At 32.3% G+C, this 17503-nt stretch overlaps 1 protein-coding gene across 4 annotated transcripts in view; it reads right to left on the bottom strand.

Moving 5' to 3' along the window:
• Positions 1-17503, bottom strand: part of LOC118194631 (fatty-acid amide hydrolase 2-like) — a 117681-nt gene that overhangs the window by 28750 nt on the left and 71428 nt on the right. For 2 of the 4 annotated variants that reach the window (XM_035365810.2, XM_035365809.2), the window contains exons 2-4: positions 7827-8041; positions 6371-6590; positions 3825-4034 (exon numbers count right to left, since the gene is read on the bottom strand). In XM_035365810.2, coding sequence (XP_035221701.1) covers positions 3825-4034; positions 6371-6590; positions 7827-8006 — 610 coding nt within the window. In that variant the 5' untranslated portion in view covers positions 8007-8041. Of the gene's footprint in view, positions 1-3824; positions 4035-6370; positions 6591-7826; positions 8042-9424; positions 9689-17503 lie in introns of those variants that run through there. The other 2 variants (XM_085827593.1, XM_035365808.2) reach the window with 2 other exon arrangements.

The raw sequence follows: 17503 nt of genomic DNA on the forward strand, positions 1-17503 counted from the left end.
AGGAAAATGCGAGATTGCTAAACAAGTACTAAAAAAAAAAAAAAAAACCCATTTAGTTTATTTATGCAGTTTCTGGGGAGATTTCTAAGCATCAGATTTGTAAGGTTTTTCACAATTTCAGCAACCTCTCTTTGGTTGATCAGCTGAATGCACTTGTTTGCCATTGTAGTGTTTAACCAGGATTCTACACTGTAGTTAACTTCATCGATGAAGAGAGGATCACAGGGAAACACATTCGGTGAAAATTGATCTTCTAGGTAATCTGCTAAAACATAAGCCTTTTCTTTACCTAAGAATGCAAAAGTGGTTTCCAGTTTGAAATGGTGTGTTGTTAGAAGACTTCTGTTTCAGATGCTGAATAAATTTCCTGAAGGATCCATTTGTGTTTTTGAGATTGGTGATTTTATTCTTCTCGTTTTCAATTATACATTTGTTAATGAGTTTCCTTAGGACTCTGTTGAGTTTATTCACCTCCTTCTTTGCCATCTGATTTTAGGTTGTCTGCCGTGTTTTCCTAAGATGGTTTCTTAGTTTAATAGTCTCATGAAGTTCCAGTAGGAATTTTATATAAGTTTTTGTTCAGCAATAATGGTGTTGGTAGCTACACAGTGTGCTTGTGTAATGCTGGCAGTGAGATCATGTACTACAGCATCAATTTATTTAAGGATGCTGAGAGGCATAAACTTCGGTTGGTGGTGAAAAGGTAGTGGAATAATCTCCAGTCAGTTATGTAGGAAACATTGTTAGTAGCTGTCTGTGTCCAGAACCAGGATGTGCTTTCAGGAGAGCTACACTTTCATTTCAACAGCCATGGGAATTAATAGATAAAATAAGCTTCAATATCTATGCACAGGCAGATGCAGTTGTAAGTAGTTTTTTCTGGTGCAGAAAGTGCAAAAGGGTGATACTGAATGAATTGATGGAGAACTTTATGGTTGAAGTTAGAGCTTAATCTACATATTTGGCATTCAGGTTGCCTGTGAGGATCACACAGGAGTTGTCAGGAATCAGGTCGAGAAGAGCTTCTTCAGTAAGTTTATTATTTGGTTGACTGTAAATTACAGTTAAGAAATATTTCCATGTTCACACTAAAGAAATATTTTGGTGTTTTTGGAGTCATGAATATCACTGCTAATTCAAAGCCTTTGCAGTTATCAGGCAACACAAAGGACAAATGTAAAGTTCTTTTCATATAAATTACCAATTCCCTGCCTCTGTGGTGTTTTCTGTCACAGCAGTAGTTAAAGTAGCTCACAATTTTGGTTTTAGGAGAAGTATCTGCAAACAATTGGTAATTAAAGCAATGTCTGTTTCATATTCCAGCAGAAAATGAGGGAATTTTAATATACTTGTGAGACAGCAGGCATCCCACACCATGATTTTGATAGAATGCACAAATTTGTCATACTTATCCCTGAATGGTGGAAAGTTGCTTGGCTGTTTCAGGCACTACTGCATCTTTAATCTTTGCAATGCTGCAAATTCTGAGATACCCAAGCTTTTGATGAAAAATGCAAAGGTTTGTAAATCTTCTAAAATGTTTCTGGTTTCTACAATTCCTGAGGGACATTTGGGGTTATTTGCTGGATTTAATGCAGAAACATATGATTTGAAACAAATTGTTCTTGGTAGGTTTTAACTCAGTTTTTCCTTTTCTGGGAAATTTCTCCCATTCATGTAAGCTGCAGGTGTGAGGCACTGAACAGTTGGCACTCTTAGGTGTAACATCCTTAGGCTTTTCATACTGTTAGGGAAAATGTCCATGACCACACGTCAAACAATCAGGGTCATGGTTGTAGACAGCCTGTGAGTGATGAAAACCTTGACATTTAACCCTACCAGCATTACGAGTTCAGCCCTGAAATTGAAAATCCAAGTTCCTCAAAATGTCATGAATAAGTGATATTTTCTTGATTTTAATTAAAAAATGACTCTCTCATTTTATACCTTGATTCCTTTTCTTCCAATGTACATCCAAATTGAAATCAGATACATTAAAAGCTAGCGGAAGTTTTCATGTGTAATGAATATAGAAGGCAGCCTTCTATATGGAATTTTCTGGCCATAACGTTGAGAGGGTTAAAGCACTGAACTGGGCCTTTATGGCCGCAGTAGTTTTTGCCCTTTGATTTTTAGGTTTTGAAGAAATTCAAGCTTGTTTTGACCACCTGTTTTACAATGTTTATTGGATAACCAAACTCCAAGAGTTCCAGCATAATTTTATCAGTGTCAACAGAGGTAGAAATGCTACTGATGAGACTGAGCTTTCTTTTTTAATGAGGATCATTAGGATTTTCTTCATTAAAAAGCATCACTAGGATCCATTTCTTGCTGAATTGTTAGAATGGTGATTGGAGAGACACTTGCAAAGCACTTTGGGTACTTGAACCCATCCAGGTTTGAGGTCTTTTTATCTTGTTCATCATTGATCATGTTGATGCCTAGTGGGGATGAGTAATTTTAACCTGAATCTTTTTCAGTTGGGTTTGTATGTTTCCCTTCAGAATCTTTTAGATTTGTGACCAATGGTGATATCTCCTTTCAGTTCGGTGTCCAAAAATTCATCAGGCAATTTGTACTTGCTGAAATAATCAGTGACATTTTTATGGCTATTGTGCCATCATTTTTTTGAATCTTTCATTTCCAGAAGTGGAAATTCATCAGCATTGAAATGTGTATCAGAGGAAGTATTTACTTATGTTTCATCACTGGATGTTAAGGCAGGGCTGCGCGGAAACTCAACATGAATCAACAGCAGAATCTGAGGAAGAAACTACGGTTTCTCTCTTCTTGCGCGGATATAAAACCCTTTGTCTCTTGTATCCTTAAGGTTTGATATTTCACTCGCAATATAAACGAAAAAATGATCCATGGTGAAAATTGGGTACAGCAAAAATTACTAGTAGGATGACTAAAAGTAAAAAAAAAAAAAAAAATCTGTGCTTATTTAATGGAGCAAACCTATACTGCGTTCTCAGAATACAAGTGCCCTGCAGGCATATTATTTTGGCACATAAAATTGTGTACGTGAATATTCTCATCTTAAAGTTTAGTTTGAAGATTTTACATATTGTACATAAGTGCATACAGAAGATTCCACTTTTGAAACCCAAGACCACTAATCCAGGTAATATACGATAATAATCATAATAATTTAAAAAAATTACCAGTATGGCTTTGGGGGAAAAGTATCTAAAAATCAGTTCTCAACAAAAATTCAGGAATACAGCATCTCTAAAATCGTGTTTAGGAAAGATAATAAAATAAACTTATATTATGGTGAATGCAAGGGCTTTAATAACGCCTATTTTGAGTTTTAAAGTTGAAGATAATATTTTTTAAATTCTACATTCTGACTCTGAAAGCTTAAATAATTTAAATACATTTTTTAAAAAATAAACAAATGCCAGTTTTACCTTTAATTATTAATAGAAAATATGCCAATATGGTTTCAGATTTTTATTAATTTTGCTACAATGGATTTTTCACAAGCTGAAAATATTACCTGAAACTACAGGTTCTAGTCATACAAATAAGACAGGCAATTGATACAGACATTTTAAGCTTATTCATCTACTTGCTAACTTATTTTGTCTAAATATGTTAGATATTTTTTTCATTTTTATGATGCATTCCATCTTTAACTTGTACTTTAATTAAGCAGCCATTAGCATTTAATTATGTACCGGAGATATATAAAACTATAAAATAACAATAGCTAAGCCTTTAAAAGATAAGTAGAATAAAAAGAAAAATAGAATTTCAGTTTATAAAAACCATTTTAAATATCCCATTGTATAATTCATTTATTAAAAGCAACTTACCACTACTACCTCCACATGTGCGATTTGTATCGTAGGGATTATTTGTTCGTCCATAAACTTTGTTATATGCTTCATACCACATCCCAAGCTCACTAATATTTGTAGTTACAAAAGGAATAGCACCTGCAGCCTTCATTAATTGAACAGTTTGTGCATTATATCCAGATCTTGCATTCTTACGTGATACCAAACCAGCACTTAAAGGCAAACCTACAGAAAGAAATTTATTCAATCATTAAACTTTTGTATATTTTTAACTTTTTAATGTAGTGTCAAGGACATTATTTAATTGATACAAAAATAAAATTATAAATATATATAAACATGCCTATACTTTTATATACAAGATTAAAAATAATACAAATGATATTAAGAAATAATCATACTCCTAATTCTATCATTTACTCATGTTTTTGATAACAGCTTATTGAGGTTGAAATGTAAATATCACTATAAAAAATCAAAAGCTGATAAAATAAATACATGGTAAAAAATATAGCTAATATTTTATAAGGGTACATAATATACATTTTTGAAAACGTGACAAAAGAAATTTTATGGGATGGTGCAAAACAGTGTTGATGCCATACTGATACTGCTTTGTTTTTGCCAGATTTTAAAATTTTAAAGCACTTTTCTATCTAGTCAAGGAAGGTTAAAAGAATAACATATGTTTTAAAAATAAAAATTCTTTTGTTTCCCATACTATTAATCAAGTTTTGACTATTACTGGTATAGCTGATTTAATTTATTCATTTTGAATTTTTGAAGTACGTGTTAGCACACTTTGTAGTATAATTGTTTCTGTAATAAATTTTACTTTTTAATTATTTGCCTTTAAAAATATACTTTTTTTTAAATTTATCTAGAAATTCGAAAAAATGATTGATCAAGTTTTTAATTGCAGTGATAAATTAATTACAGTTAATAAACTCTGACAAAGAGCAGCAATTTTACAAGATCCTTTAATTTTTCGCACATTCCATTATTTAATTTTCCCCCCTCCTTTGCTTTGTAAGCTTGCCAATCATGAAGGATGAAGAAAAAGAAAAATTCTTATAATTTTCTTTCTTTGCTACATTATTTATGGCAGCATTTGGTACAATATTAAACAAACGAAAAACATCTGACATACTCTTTTTTTTAATAATTTAAGTAACAAAGGCATTTGTGATTAATAAAAACCAACAGACATGAATAATTTGCTAAGGAGATGAAACATATGTTCAATGTCAGCAGATCAATTAAACTTTCTTAGTTCCAACAGACATTACTTAGTGGTTACATTCATAGCTGGATCATAAAATTGTCATCCACAGTTTATTTCTGTTCCCATGTGAACTATTCTAAATAAAATGAAAAATAAGTTCTCTCAAACCAGTTGTTCTAATATTTTGTTAGCTGCTATTAACATTATATTCCATTACATGGCTTCCATCGTGTACAATTTCATTGTTCACGAATTGGAGCACTTATGATTTTTTAGCAAATCACAATATGCTTGAAATAATGGAATAAATATAAAAAAAAAAAAAGATTAATGAATATTGCCTTGAAAAGACTTTTCTATGAAGAAAGCATTACCTCCTTTCCTCCCCCTCCAAAAAAAAGAGGTAATATGAGCTTGCTCTAACTGGTCTAAAAGTGGCATTAAAAAGAAGCTATGTTCACTCTTACTTCATAAGGAGGGGGGAGAGAGAGAGAAAGAGAACATTAACAAGAAAATGAAAAAAGTAATACAAACTCATCTTTCTTTAGAAGAATCCAGAACAGCTTCTAGAATGCTTACAGGAATAAAATAAGGAGTGGCATAACATTTCTTTCAATGCGTGCATGCGTAACATTAACTGAAATAGATAATTAGATAATTTTAGCTTAGCTTATACCGTTCGTTATACATTAAACGTGCATGCGTAAACGTATTATGCACATGCGCACGCACATATGTGCATGCGTAAAAGTATTACGCGCATGCGTGAACACATTATGCATTGACGTATACGCAGAAAGTTTGTAGCTTTGAGGTCCGGATTATAGATCATTCTGGATTAACGACTTTTGACTGTACTATATTTATACTGTATTTTAATTTTTTTGGACACCCCTCCCCAAGACAGTGGGAGTCCTAAGCTATAGCTTGTGCAGCTTATATGTAAATCCTGCACTGATTAAAATGGTACTGCAATTGAAGAACAAAAACATGAACAGCAAGCAGATGCTGATTTGAAGGTTCATGTATTCTTTTCCTTGATAGCTATTTGGTTTCTTTATTCCTGGTGTCAAGAACACATACAGATAGAATTCTGTCAGTTGCAGCTATCAACTGAAATAATTACATGTATTCTTATTTGTCAATCTCTATATTTTTTTTAACTTTTTTAATTTGCTAAAATGTTTATTTCTTTCCTGTATTTTTAGGACTGCCACTCCTATCTCTAGTTAGAATTTACGTCAACAGCTATGTTACTCATCAAAGCGATGCCCTGTTAACTGAAAAGTATTTATGATATCTGTTCATATCATCATAGTATTAAAATGTTACTTACCAGTAACTGCAATAATTTCTTTAACAGAAAGTGGGACTCCTAAAAATGGAGTTTCTCTCTCCAGTTCTTCCTCTGTCTTATAACTACATGCAATCATTTCATCAACTTTCCTTGCTTCTTCCAATGCTTCTTCATATCGATAATTCACAGCTGCATTAATAAGCGGATTAATATCTTTGACTCTTGAAATGTATGCACTGACTAGATCAAAACTCTTTAACTGCAATAAAGAACACAGAAAATTAAATTTTACATTTTTATTTGAAATTGGCATTTTACAACTCATGCAGCAGTTGCAACATTTCTTAATATTTATTCAATTAGAATATTGTAAATTCTTGTTAAACCTATTTAATAAATGTATTTTGACTAAGAAACAAATACACTAAAATAAATGAGTATATTATATATGTTACTGCCCTTTTTTAGAAAACTGTATAAGCAGTTTTTTACTTTCTTCAGTTCTACATTTAAACATTCTCCAATGATACTTACAAAATTTACAGACGTTTCATGATTTATATAATTATTATTTCATTTAATTTTATGATGCCCTTTTTTCTTTCAATAATAAAATCACAGTCCCCCCCCCCCCAATTTTGATTTTTGATCACAATATATTTTTATTTGTGAAGTCCCCAAGATTTGACATGATTTAAAACCAATATATAAAGACTGGATTTTATTCAGAAAAACAAGAAATAATGTTCTGTGAAAAATTAAATAATGATTAAAGAAATGCATCTGCCTTCAATACAAAATGAACAGGTATATAATATTTTTCATTTTACTCTGTTACAACGTTTTTCGTTTTTATAAATAATGACATTTTATGGGATTCTTAAAGAATACCAAAAAAAAGAAAAAAAATTCCACACTACAGAAAAATGTTCAATATATTCTGCTATTTTTTTTTTTTTTTTTTTTTTTTTTTTTTACGTCAACATTTTAAAAGCAAAAAAAAAAGAGAATTTATATATTTTTGTTAGGAAATTTCATATTTTAAATAAAAATGTTTTATTGTATAAAAGATCACAAAATTTTTGTTAAATTTTAAATGCTCCTTTTCAGCTATTTATCATCAACTAGAAATTAGTCAAATTTTTAATTACGTGCAAAATATGGATTAAATTACTCTCTTAACATTACAATTTTTGGTACTTGCATGTTAGCTGGGAAAAATATATGCTTGCAAATATTGATACTAGTAAATAAAGAAAAGTTATGAAGATAATAACATTATAAACAGTATTATATAAATAGATAAAAAGTTTATTATAAATTATCAACAAGCACTGTTTCATATAAAATGCTTCCAAAATTTAATGAAGATAAATCCTATTTGGAAATTTACTACATTCTTTACTCTTAAGCATTCCAGCATCTTTTCACCTCCTATTAATATGCAAGTATATAATTATCATTAAACCCAACCTAAAAAATAAATAAAACTCACCTTTTTCTTTCTTATTTTTGCAGCCAGACTAGTCGCAGAAGATAAGAGCAAAAGATTGTTTAGAGGTGGTAATTCTTCTCTTTTACCAAAGTTAGCAATTTTAAATAAATAATGTATTACTATGTCAAATAATCTATGAAAAAAGCTAAAAGCTCTCCAGAACAATTTCTTTGTACTCATTTTCTAAAAACTTTCACTTCAGGAGCTTCAGAAAACTAAAAGAGAAAATTTAAATAGATAGATATTACAGTTCATTTGAAATAAATAGGTAATAAAATAAAGTTTGAGAAAAAATAGTAACAACAATAAGGTATAAAAAGTATACAGAAATTAAACCTGTAATCTTATATCGACAACATTATCTACTTCAGCATTACATACAAGGCCTCATTAAGAATTTTACCACATGCATTTTATAGTACAATGTCTAGATTGCCAACTTCTCAATCTTGGTTTAGCTTGGTTTAGCATTCGAAGTTAAATCTGAAAATTTCAGTTCCCTTTTCCCGAGTTGTTTGGCATCTTTTTGTGGTCTCCCTGCTATCTTTGATGCCTTAAGCATGTGCCTAATAGTTAATCCAGCTCTGACTATATAAAATGAAAATGCCAAATATTGATAAAGAAGCACTGTATTGTTTTTGTATATGAATTATAATCCAACTATGCAACAAGCATTTCTATCAACTTTTATTCAGTAAAAAATATAAACAAACCTAAATATATTTTAAACAGATTTCCCTGCTGTGTTATTGAAATCCTAAAATAAAAGTAGATTTTTATCATTGGTTTCATGGAAATTTATATAAAATGAAGCAGCAGAATTCCTGCTTCTGCATGGTATCCATAATGTTACTGCATGGTATCCATAATGTTACTGCATGGTATCCATAATGTTACTGCATGGTATCCATAATGTTTGGAATTCAGCAGAATTCCAAACATTATGGATACCATGCAGTAAGAAAGTAGCAATAAATAAAAAATACATTTTATATTGGGTAAAATGAAAATACAACGAATACATTGCTCACGGTACAGTAAGTGAAAAGGGAAACAACATCATCTCGATCAGAGAGATATCATCTTTTTCTATAATGCATACCATTAGAGTAATTTAGAAATCATGTTACCTACAACTATATATAGCTTACTGTACATCAAGCTACACTGAACAGATAAATAATGCATACAATTGATTAAAAGAAAATAACAATAATATATGTATTTTAATCGAGAATTATTTAATTGCTTCCCTACAGAATACATTTAAGGTTTAAATTAGTTTTATATTATTTAAAGTGATTAAGAAGCGAGAAATATCCGTCTTATATTCATTAAAGACAACAAACTAAGAATGTAAGATTCAATAAAAAACTTAGTAGTTATCAAATTTTAAAACACATAAAAATAATTCACAAAATTTCCTTCGCAAAAACGTAAACAGTTAATGCTTCTTACCGCACACAATTGTGGTTACTGATATGATTATTTAATAATTTTAATACGAAAAATATTTAATAAAATGACTGAAGCGCACATACTGCTTTGTGAAAAGCATAAACACACTTTTTGAAAAGCATAAAAGTATTTACACTTACCACAGCTTCTCTTAAGTTATGAAAACATTTATACACATAAATATTTTAAAGTTTAAATTCATAGTTAAAAATACCCAGGTTTTGAAATAGATTATGACGAATAAACATGATGAAGTTGAAATAAAAAAGGACAAGATACCAAAACTGTTTTCTTTTCTTCCCGGTTTGCAGCCGATTTTCGTAGTTACGGTTGCAAGCATAAATGATTTCTATTACGGACACACCCATACTCAAATAAAGTTTTAAATTTTATGTTAATTCTTTAACACTCTAATAATATTTTCTAGTTAATTTTAACCTAGCTTTCACAAGCATTAAAATCAATGAGATGCTGCACCTTGTTAGAAAATGTGTTTTTAAGTTTTAAATGCCATTCAACGCAAATCAGACATGCTTGGGCGGTGCCATCTGCTTTAAAGCATTTATATTCGAGGAACGAATAGGCACTTTCATATCCGTTTGTGCAGTGATGTTATAACAGGCTAGCAGAATTTTAATTTCCTTTTGTTTCTTATAACTAATATTACTTTAAATTTTGCAAATTAATTTTAACTTTCACTTTAATTCATTGTTAATAAAGTGTTAGGATATGTCACAATATTTTAAATCGTGTTCTTAAAAAATGTTACTGAGATTCGGAAAAGTATTTAAAATGAAATATACTGCATCAGGTACAAGTACAGGTAGAAGTGGGAGGGACACCAGACATTCACCAATGGTTCTATGGGTATAATCCTGGTACATTAATTGCATAGTTCAGTCCACTTTTAAAGGCAGAACATCCGAGGAGCGGTACAGAGATTTCACATTCATCGTCCCCTACCACCTACCATCAGCCTCTAGAGAGGTCTTCCGGCTTTTGACATTTTGAAAGCTCCCTTGCCGCACAAACACCATACGTTTGCAAACATCCATGCCTTCTCCGGGATTAGAACCTGGGCCTATGGGTACAACTACTAGCCTCACTAACCACTCTACCGACTGGACGGCACTGCATTGCATTAATAATTCTGAGTTTAAATTATGAAAAGGGCTGTTTGAAATTAATCAATTTCTTGACTTATTTAATAATTTCGGACGAATGGTAATATATTTAGCAGAGAAAACCTTTTTAATTAACAACGAACTTATTTATTTAGCATTCTAAACATATCAAAAAGAATAACATTTCATGCGTTATCACGATCAAAGTAATATATAATGAAACATCACTGTTGCCACAAAAAATCTACATTATAATGAACATATTAAATTATTGTGTATTAACTGAGTTCGTACACGTTCCTGAACATTCTCCCACCTTGCAATTTTAGGAAATTGCAACATATTCTTTACTCAGTTCATCAGTTTCTAGTTCTGACTCTTCGGAGAGAGGCCATTTATCCGGCTCTTTTTTAAGCCAATCCGGCCACTCCCACCATCTGCTCTGTAGCAACATTTTGGCATCGTACCCTCTAGTGGGAAGATCAGCTGGATTGCTTGAGTTTGGTACATAATGCCAGTCGTCCGGATTTGTGCATCTCCTTATTTCAGCTACATGATTTGTCACAAAAACACTCCAGTGGAAGTCTTTTTTGATCCGTGTCAGAACTACAGACAAGATACTCCAAAGGTACACTTGGTACTTTGCAATTTAAGAGCGTCAATGACTTGACGGTACAGCAGAGTAGTTATAAGTGCTCCAAGCAACTCTAATCTGGGAATAGTTACTTCTTTGACAAGCGCTACTCTTGATTTAAATAATACCAATTGTACTGAAGTTTTGTCCTCAAAATATGCACGTAAGAAAATGCGTGCTGCATAAGATACCTTACTAGCATCACCAAAAGAATGTAGAGAGATAGAGCGGTCATCGAAGGGTCCAATCACAAGTCTTCTTGAAATTTTACTATAATTCAAGAAGTATAGTCTTTTGAGCCAAGACTGAAATTCTCTTTCTATACCTTGTGGAAGATTTTCATCCCAGGAAAGTTTCATCTTCCATGTTTTTTGCAGACTGAGTTTTGGAATTAACGTAGTTGGACTTGTAAATCCGATGGGGTCGAACATCCTCTGTGAGACTGACAGAAGAGATCGTTTCACGTGGGCACTCTCCGAAAATGTCAAAGGGGTTCAATTGTAATAGATTTCATCATTCTCGGTGTCCCACGAGAGTCCCAGAATTGGAATGACTTTCTGATAGGAAGTCATGCTTCTATCTTTGAATGGTGCAGCAGTCCACTCTCTAAGGTCAAAACCTCCTGAAGACATTAGAGTTTGGGACTCTTTTTTGAACTTGCCTACTACTTCTTCGGTTTCGAAACTAGCTATACAATTGTCGACATAAAAGGATTTCTTCAATCTAATCTTGGGGAGCATTATCCAAATGGTAAGAAATCGTTGCTCCCAACAGGAATGGACTCCCAACAGGAATGCCGAACAGGAATGCCGGGTTGCTCCCAACAGGAATGCCGAACACGACACGACAGTGTCTGTAGGTAACAATCTTGGTTTTGTTTGAATCTTTCCACCACAGGAATTTCAAAAAGTCTCTGTCTCTGGCACACAAATTGATTTGTAAGAAAGCTTTCCTTATATCGGCAGTAAGACCAATTGCATATTGCCGGAATTGTATCAAAAAAGTTTTGGAAGCATTTCTATTAAATTCGGCCCCTTTTCGACACAAGCATTTATCCATTTTTACCCTTCAATGATGCATCGAATCCAGGTCGCACTTTCGTAGTCAGACTGGAATCCTTGATTACTGCTTGATGATATAAATAGTGACTACTATCACTATTATTCAGAGTTATTTCAATTATACCTTCCTCGTGCCAGCCTTTAATAATACCATTATATTCATCGAAAAATCCCATCTTCTGCAGTCTTCGTGTATTGGCGAAAAGTCTTTTTTCCACTTTATCTGTTCCACTAAAAATCCACTAAAAAATAATGTTTAAAACATTAGATTAAATTTATACATATTGAAACCAATTACTTTTAAAGTAAGGCGACGTCATTGATTACATCATCAACATAAAATTTCATAAAATATGATAAAAAAATAAAATTTTTATTTCAAATAAAAATGCAAAATTAAATTGATTTTTAATATTTAGAAGCCATAAATAATATTTAAAACACGGAATTTATGCACAATAAAACACATTATTTTTAAAATAAAATGATAACAAAGTATAGGTTACCATAAAGAACTTATCCAGCAATGGGTTTACCATAAGTTGTATTGCTCGCCAAAAGAAAATCGCCAAAAAATCGCCAAAATCCGTGCAACCGTCTACCAAAGTAGCACCTTTTTTTCTTTCTTAGTAAATTTTCGTTAGCTTCCAATGAAAGGCTGTGCAGCTTAAAGCACTCATAAGAATTATTTGTTTCCTTGTCACACCAAACACAAAAATTAAGCTGTTTCTTCTTTGAATCTCCTGCATAAATGCAAGCTGCTGTGGCTGGAACCGAGTCCAATTTGTCTGGAGCAGAAAAAACTTGTACGGGCCAACTGAAGACGCTCTTCACTTTTAACTTCAATTCGGAGAAAATGCAATAAATTTTCCAAATTTTCAGTGTGTGCCACACTTTTCCTATGCTGGTGAGATCGCTCCCATGCCATCAGAATTTCTTCAGGTAGTGAAGACTCTACAAAGGTATACAGCATAGCAGCATAAATCTCACTTTTTACCCCCAACGTCTCCAAAGCTCTGAGTTGCGTCTCTAACTTATCATATAAGTTGGATAGAGTCATATTTCCTTTCTTGCTAGCTTGAACCAAAACCAACTTTAATAATTCGCGAACATAGATTTCTACCAGTAATTCGTCTCGTGCAAATCGAGATTTTAGCTGCTAGATAGCTTCTTTATAATTCGCGCCAGAGGGAGGATAACTATCTATGAGCTTGTAAGGATCTTAAGTTTTACTAACGTTTATTTTATTTTAAATCTTTACTATCACTTCTTATTTTCTACTTCCGGCCAGAATTATAAGCGTTAATGTATTTATGCAAAGTTTGTCTGGCGAACGCCAAGTATTTAAGTTGTGGCTTTTTGCCAAGCGAGAGAGAGGAAGCAGTTAGTCGAAGCAGGCCGCTTACCTAAGAAGTTTTACTCAGTTGCTGGTTGCCTTCCAGGCCAGAGGTTTAATCCTCTTGATAATTTTAAACGTATTGTAGTGTTCACAGTTCTCTGTACTACATAGGCTTCCTGTTAATATAAGGCCAATCTTCCACGTTTATTATTTTAAAGTTAAATTAGAGTTTAGTTATATTTTTATATTCTTACGTTTAGACCACAAGTAGTGAGTCTTTGTATTCCGAAGTACGGAAGTTATTGTAAATAGAGAAAAAATAAAGGGTTTTGTATACCCTTCTTGTGTATCCTGTCTACTTTCCACAGTTAGTGAACATAGCTTTAGTAAGCTCTCTGTTCCGAGTCAGGTCCTTGCATGTTCCCGAAGAAGGTAAGACGGAACATTGAACCTGATAAGCTCTCTCGCTGGAGATCGAACGACCGTTGCCTGCAATAGGTATTGAAATTTGTCATCGTCATCTATATTTACATCTTCGTCGATCTTCTTAAACTGTCCCTAAAATCCTAACCAATTTCGGGTCTCCCCCTTGAATTTTTGAAGCTCCAACTTTGGTAATTTAAAATAAATAAATAATAATAAAGTTCCTTTTCGTAGAATTTTCTAAAATTCCAGGTGTAATTACAGGAGTGGAATTCACCATTTTGTTTTCTACTTTTGTTTTTAAACTGATATATTTATCACGATATGTTTGATTCGTGTCAAAATCAGCTAAATATTCACTTTCGTTTTGACCTTCCAATAAAAGTTCGGAAATTTGTGACTGAACTTCATCTAATCTGTTGAATTTTTCTTCCAACTGTAAGCTCAATACTTGGAGTTGATTAACTTCCACGTCAGGCTTTAGAATTTCAGCATCTAAAGCATTGGCAGTAATCGTAAACGATTGCCTTAGTGGCTTACGCTTTTTTAATAAAATTTCCCTGATTTTAAATTCAATATGTCCAATATATTCAAATAATAAAGGATATAATCAAATAAATCATAAACTGACTTGATAAATTCCAATACGAAATCGATGTTTCGTTTTCAAACCGTTGTTTCGTTTTCTTCAAATAGCCATTCCGTCCTGTCACGGGACGCCAGTTGTTTGAAATTAATCAATTCCTTAACTTATTTAATAACTTCGGACGAATGGTAATATATTTAGCACAGAAAACCTTTTTAATTAACAACGAACTTATTTATTTAGCATTTTAAACATTACAAAAAGAATAACATTCCATGCGTTATCACGCTCAAAGTAATATATAACAAAACATCACTGTTGCCACAAAAAATCTACATTATAATGAACATATTAAATTATTGTGTATTAACTGAGTTCGTGCACGTTCCTGAACAATCGCAGCTTATTGAGAGAACAGTTCCGGTTTAAGTTCCGAATTAGCTACCTCATCAGCGTTACGGGCTGATCTAGAAATAAAGCAGTCCAAAAAAATATATTACTATTTTTAGAACAGATAGAAGAAATACCCAAATTAAAAATGAGGAATTAAGGGGCTGTTGCTAATTTAAATTATAATTTTGATTTCCATATTTTTGTCTTACATATATATGTCTAAAAAATTAGACGAAAATGATTATACTATTCGGGAAAAAAAATTTATAAAGAATTTTAAAATGATTTAATTTGAAAATAATGAGAAACTATTAAATTTTAGAACAAAGCAAGCTAAAAACCAAAAATTTAAAAAAAAAAAAAAAAAAAAAAAAAAAAAAAAAAACTCCTTAAGAAAAATTAAAACTTAAACTAAATTTTAAAGCAATTTTTTAAAACTAAATGTAGTTTAATTATTCATATTTCGGTACCTCAAATCGTGTAATCAAGCGGTAATAATTTGAAACATCAAAACCCGAACAATTAAGGAGTTCTCAACTTACGTTTGCTCTACTCGACTCTATGGGCAAAAATTTGAAAAAATAATAAATATAATATAAATTTCTATACTGTAATAATTAAACACTTCCTCAAAGAGAAAAGTGATTACCCCGACGCAAGCTCAGTACCTGAAGAAATGTAAATTAAATTGCGAATTAAAATTTGAAAATTACAAAATGTTTTTAAAATGCAATGAATTAAAGTAAACATATAGGAATATATATATATATATGATATATATGTAAGAAAGATATATAAGAAAATATAGATATAATATATGTAATATACTAAGTGCGCAGTCATAAATCCGGAACTTTTAACTACTGGCTGTAGACAAGGGTGGATGGATAAGGCAGGAATAAGACGTTGACAAAACTAATTTCGGCGAATCACCATTTTTATTTTTAGGCACATAAAAAATGATTTCTTTGGCCAACTACTTTTCGATCATAGTTGAAATACAAATGATTTTTATATGCACAGATAAAAAGCTACGATGTCATTTCAGGTAGGGAAGTATAAGCGGCGCGGAGTTGTTTGCATGGCAGAAGTCAGAAAAGAAGGGAAGCGTAGTGCTCATGACTCAATATTTATGCTTCGTAGGTGCAGAGAGCATTCTAAGCTATTCAATATTAGTTTTAGTTATCTTTTTCAAGCAGTGTTATCGATCTCGAATTTGCGAGAAAACATAAATTTAGGGAGGAGAGCACCAAATTTAGAATGCTAATTTTGAGGTCGCCAATTTTTTCTTAAAGCAGCTATCATATTTTGTTATATCTTTCATATATATGCAAAATATATATGTAAATATATGCGAAAATATATATGTAATATATATTCATATATATGAAAGAACAAATAAAGAATATGCAAAAGATGTAATTTAAATTAGCAACGTAAATGAATTTGCTCTCTCTATTCTAAAAATAGGAATCTCTCTTTGCACTGCGCCATTTCGAGACTAATTCATGGCATATGACTCTTGCATAATTCTGATGATGTAAATGGAACTAAAACTCAAACAGCTAATAATAATTTTACAGCAGTATTAATTATCCAATCAAAATGCATTGAGAACCAAAACTAACTAAGTCTGAATTAAGATTTCATAATGAACATAACGCAGTCTCTTGCTACTCTTCGGCCTAGCTGGACTGCTGTCTGCTGCTTTCTTCTTATTGCAAAGTTATCAATAATATGAACATTTTGAAAAAGTCACAAATAACGTGCCAACTTGTTTGTGGTCGCAAAATGTTTACTGAAATGAAATGAAGATTTAATCTGCCTAGTTCATTGTGGATTGGCATTTTAGCATTCTCCGCCATGAAAAGTTTTGGATTCAACTTTCTATATTCCACACTGCCATTATTGCAAAGTGCTTTATAATTGTTATCATTACTATAGAGATAGATACAGTGGATGGACAAAAATATGGAAACACCTTGTGAAATGCATGTTTGAAAAGAAAGATTGATTTTAATGAAATATGTAGGTGGTGCTGGAGTTTTTGACTACTGACGCCACCTATACAACTTCGTAAATGTGCTAAACAGTTCAGTTGTTGTCGGAGTACTGTTATGTGAGGTTGTCATTGAATTATGTCAGAGTTAACAGACTTCGAACGTGGGCAAATTGTTGGAGCACGTACGGTATGTGCTTCCGTAAGCAAGGTAGCCGAGGTGTTTAGTGTTTCAAGAGGTACTTTATCGAAGATTTATTCCGCATATTTGAAAAGCGGAAAAACATCATCTGCTAAATCACAGCGCGGACGAAAGTGTGTCCTGAGTGATCGTGACAGACGATCATTAAGGGCAGTTGTGACGAAAAATAAGAAGACCACAGCTGCAAAAGTTTACTGCTGAAATGAATGTTGTGTTACCGAACTCTGTGAGTACCAAAACAATTAGAAGGGAGCTTCATAAACAGGGAATTGCTGGCCATGCTGCAATTGAGAAGCCACTCATCAGTGATGCTAATGCCCGTAATAGGAAAAGGTGGTGTTTAAGTCATAAAGGCTTGGACTATAGAGCAGTGGAAGCGAGTAATATGGTTTGACGAGTCTTCTTTCACATTGTTTCCCACTTCTGGCCGAGCTTACGTCTGGAGAACGCCATCTCAA

Source organism: Stegodyphus dumicola, chromosome 12 (genome assembly GCF_044657685.1).
Source record: "Stegodyphus dumicola isolate Sdum_Otavi_A_Nest chromosome 12, ASM4465768v1".
NCBI lineage: Eukaryota > Metazoa > Arthropoda > Arachnida > Araneae > Eresidae > Stegodyphus > Stegodyphus dumicola.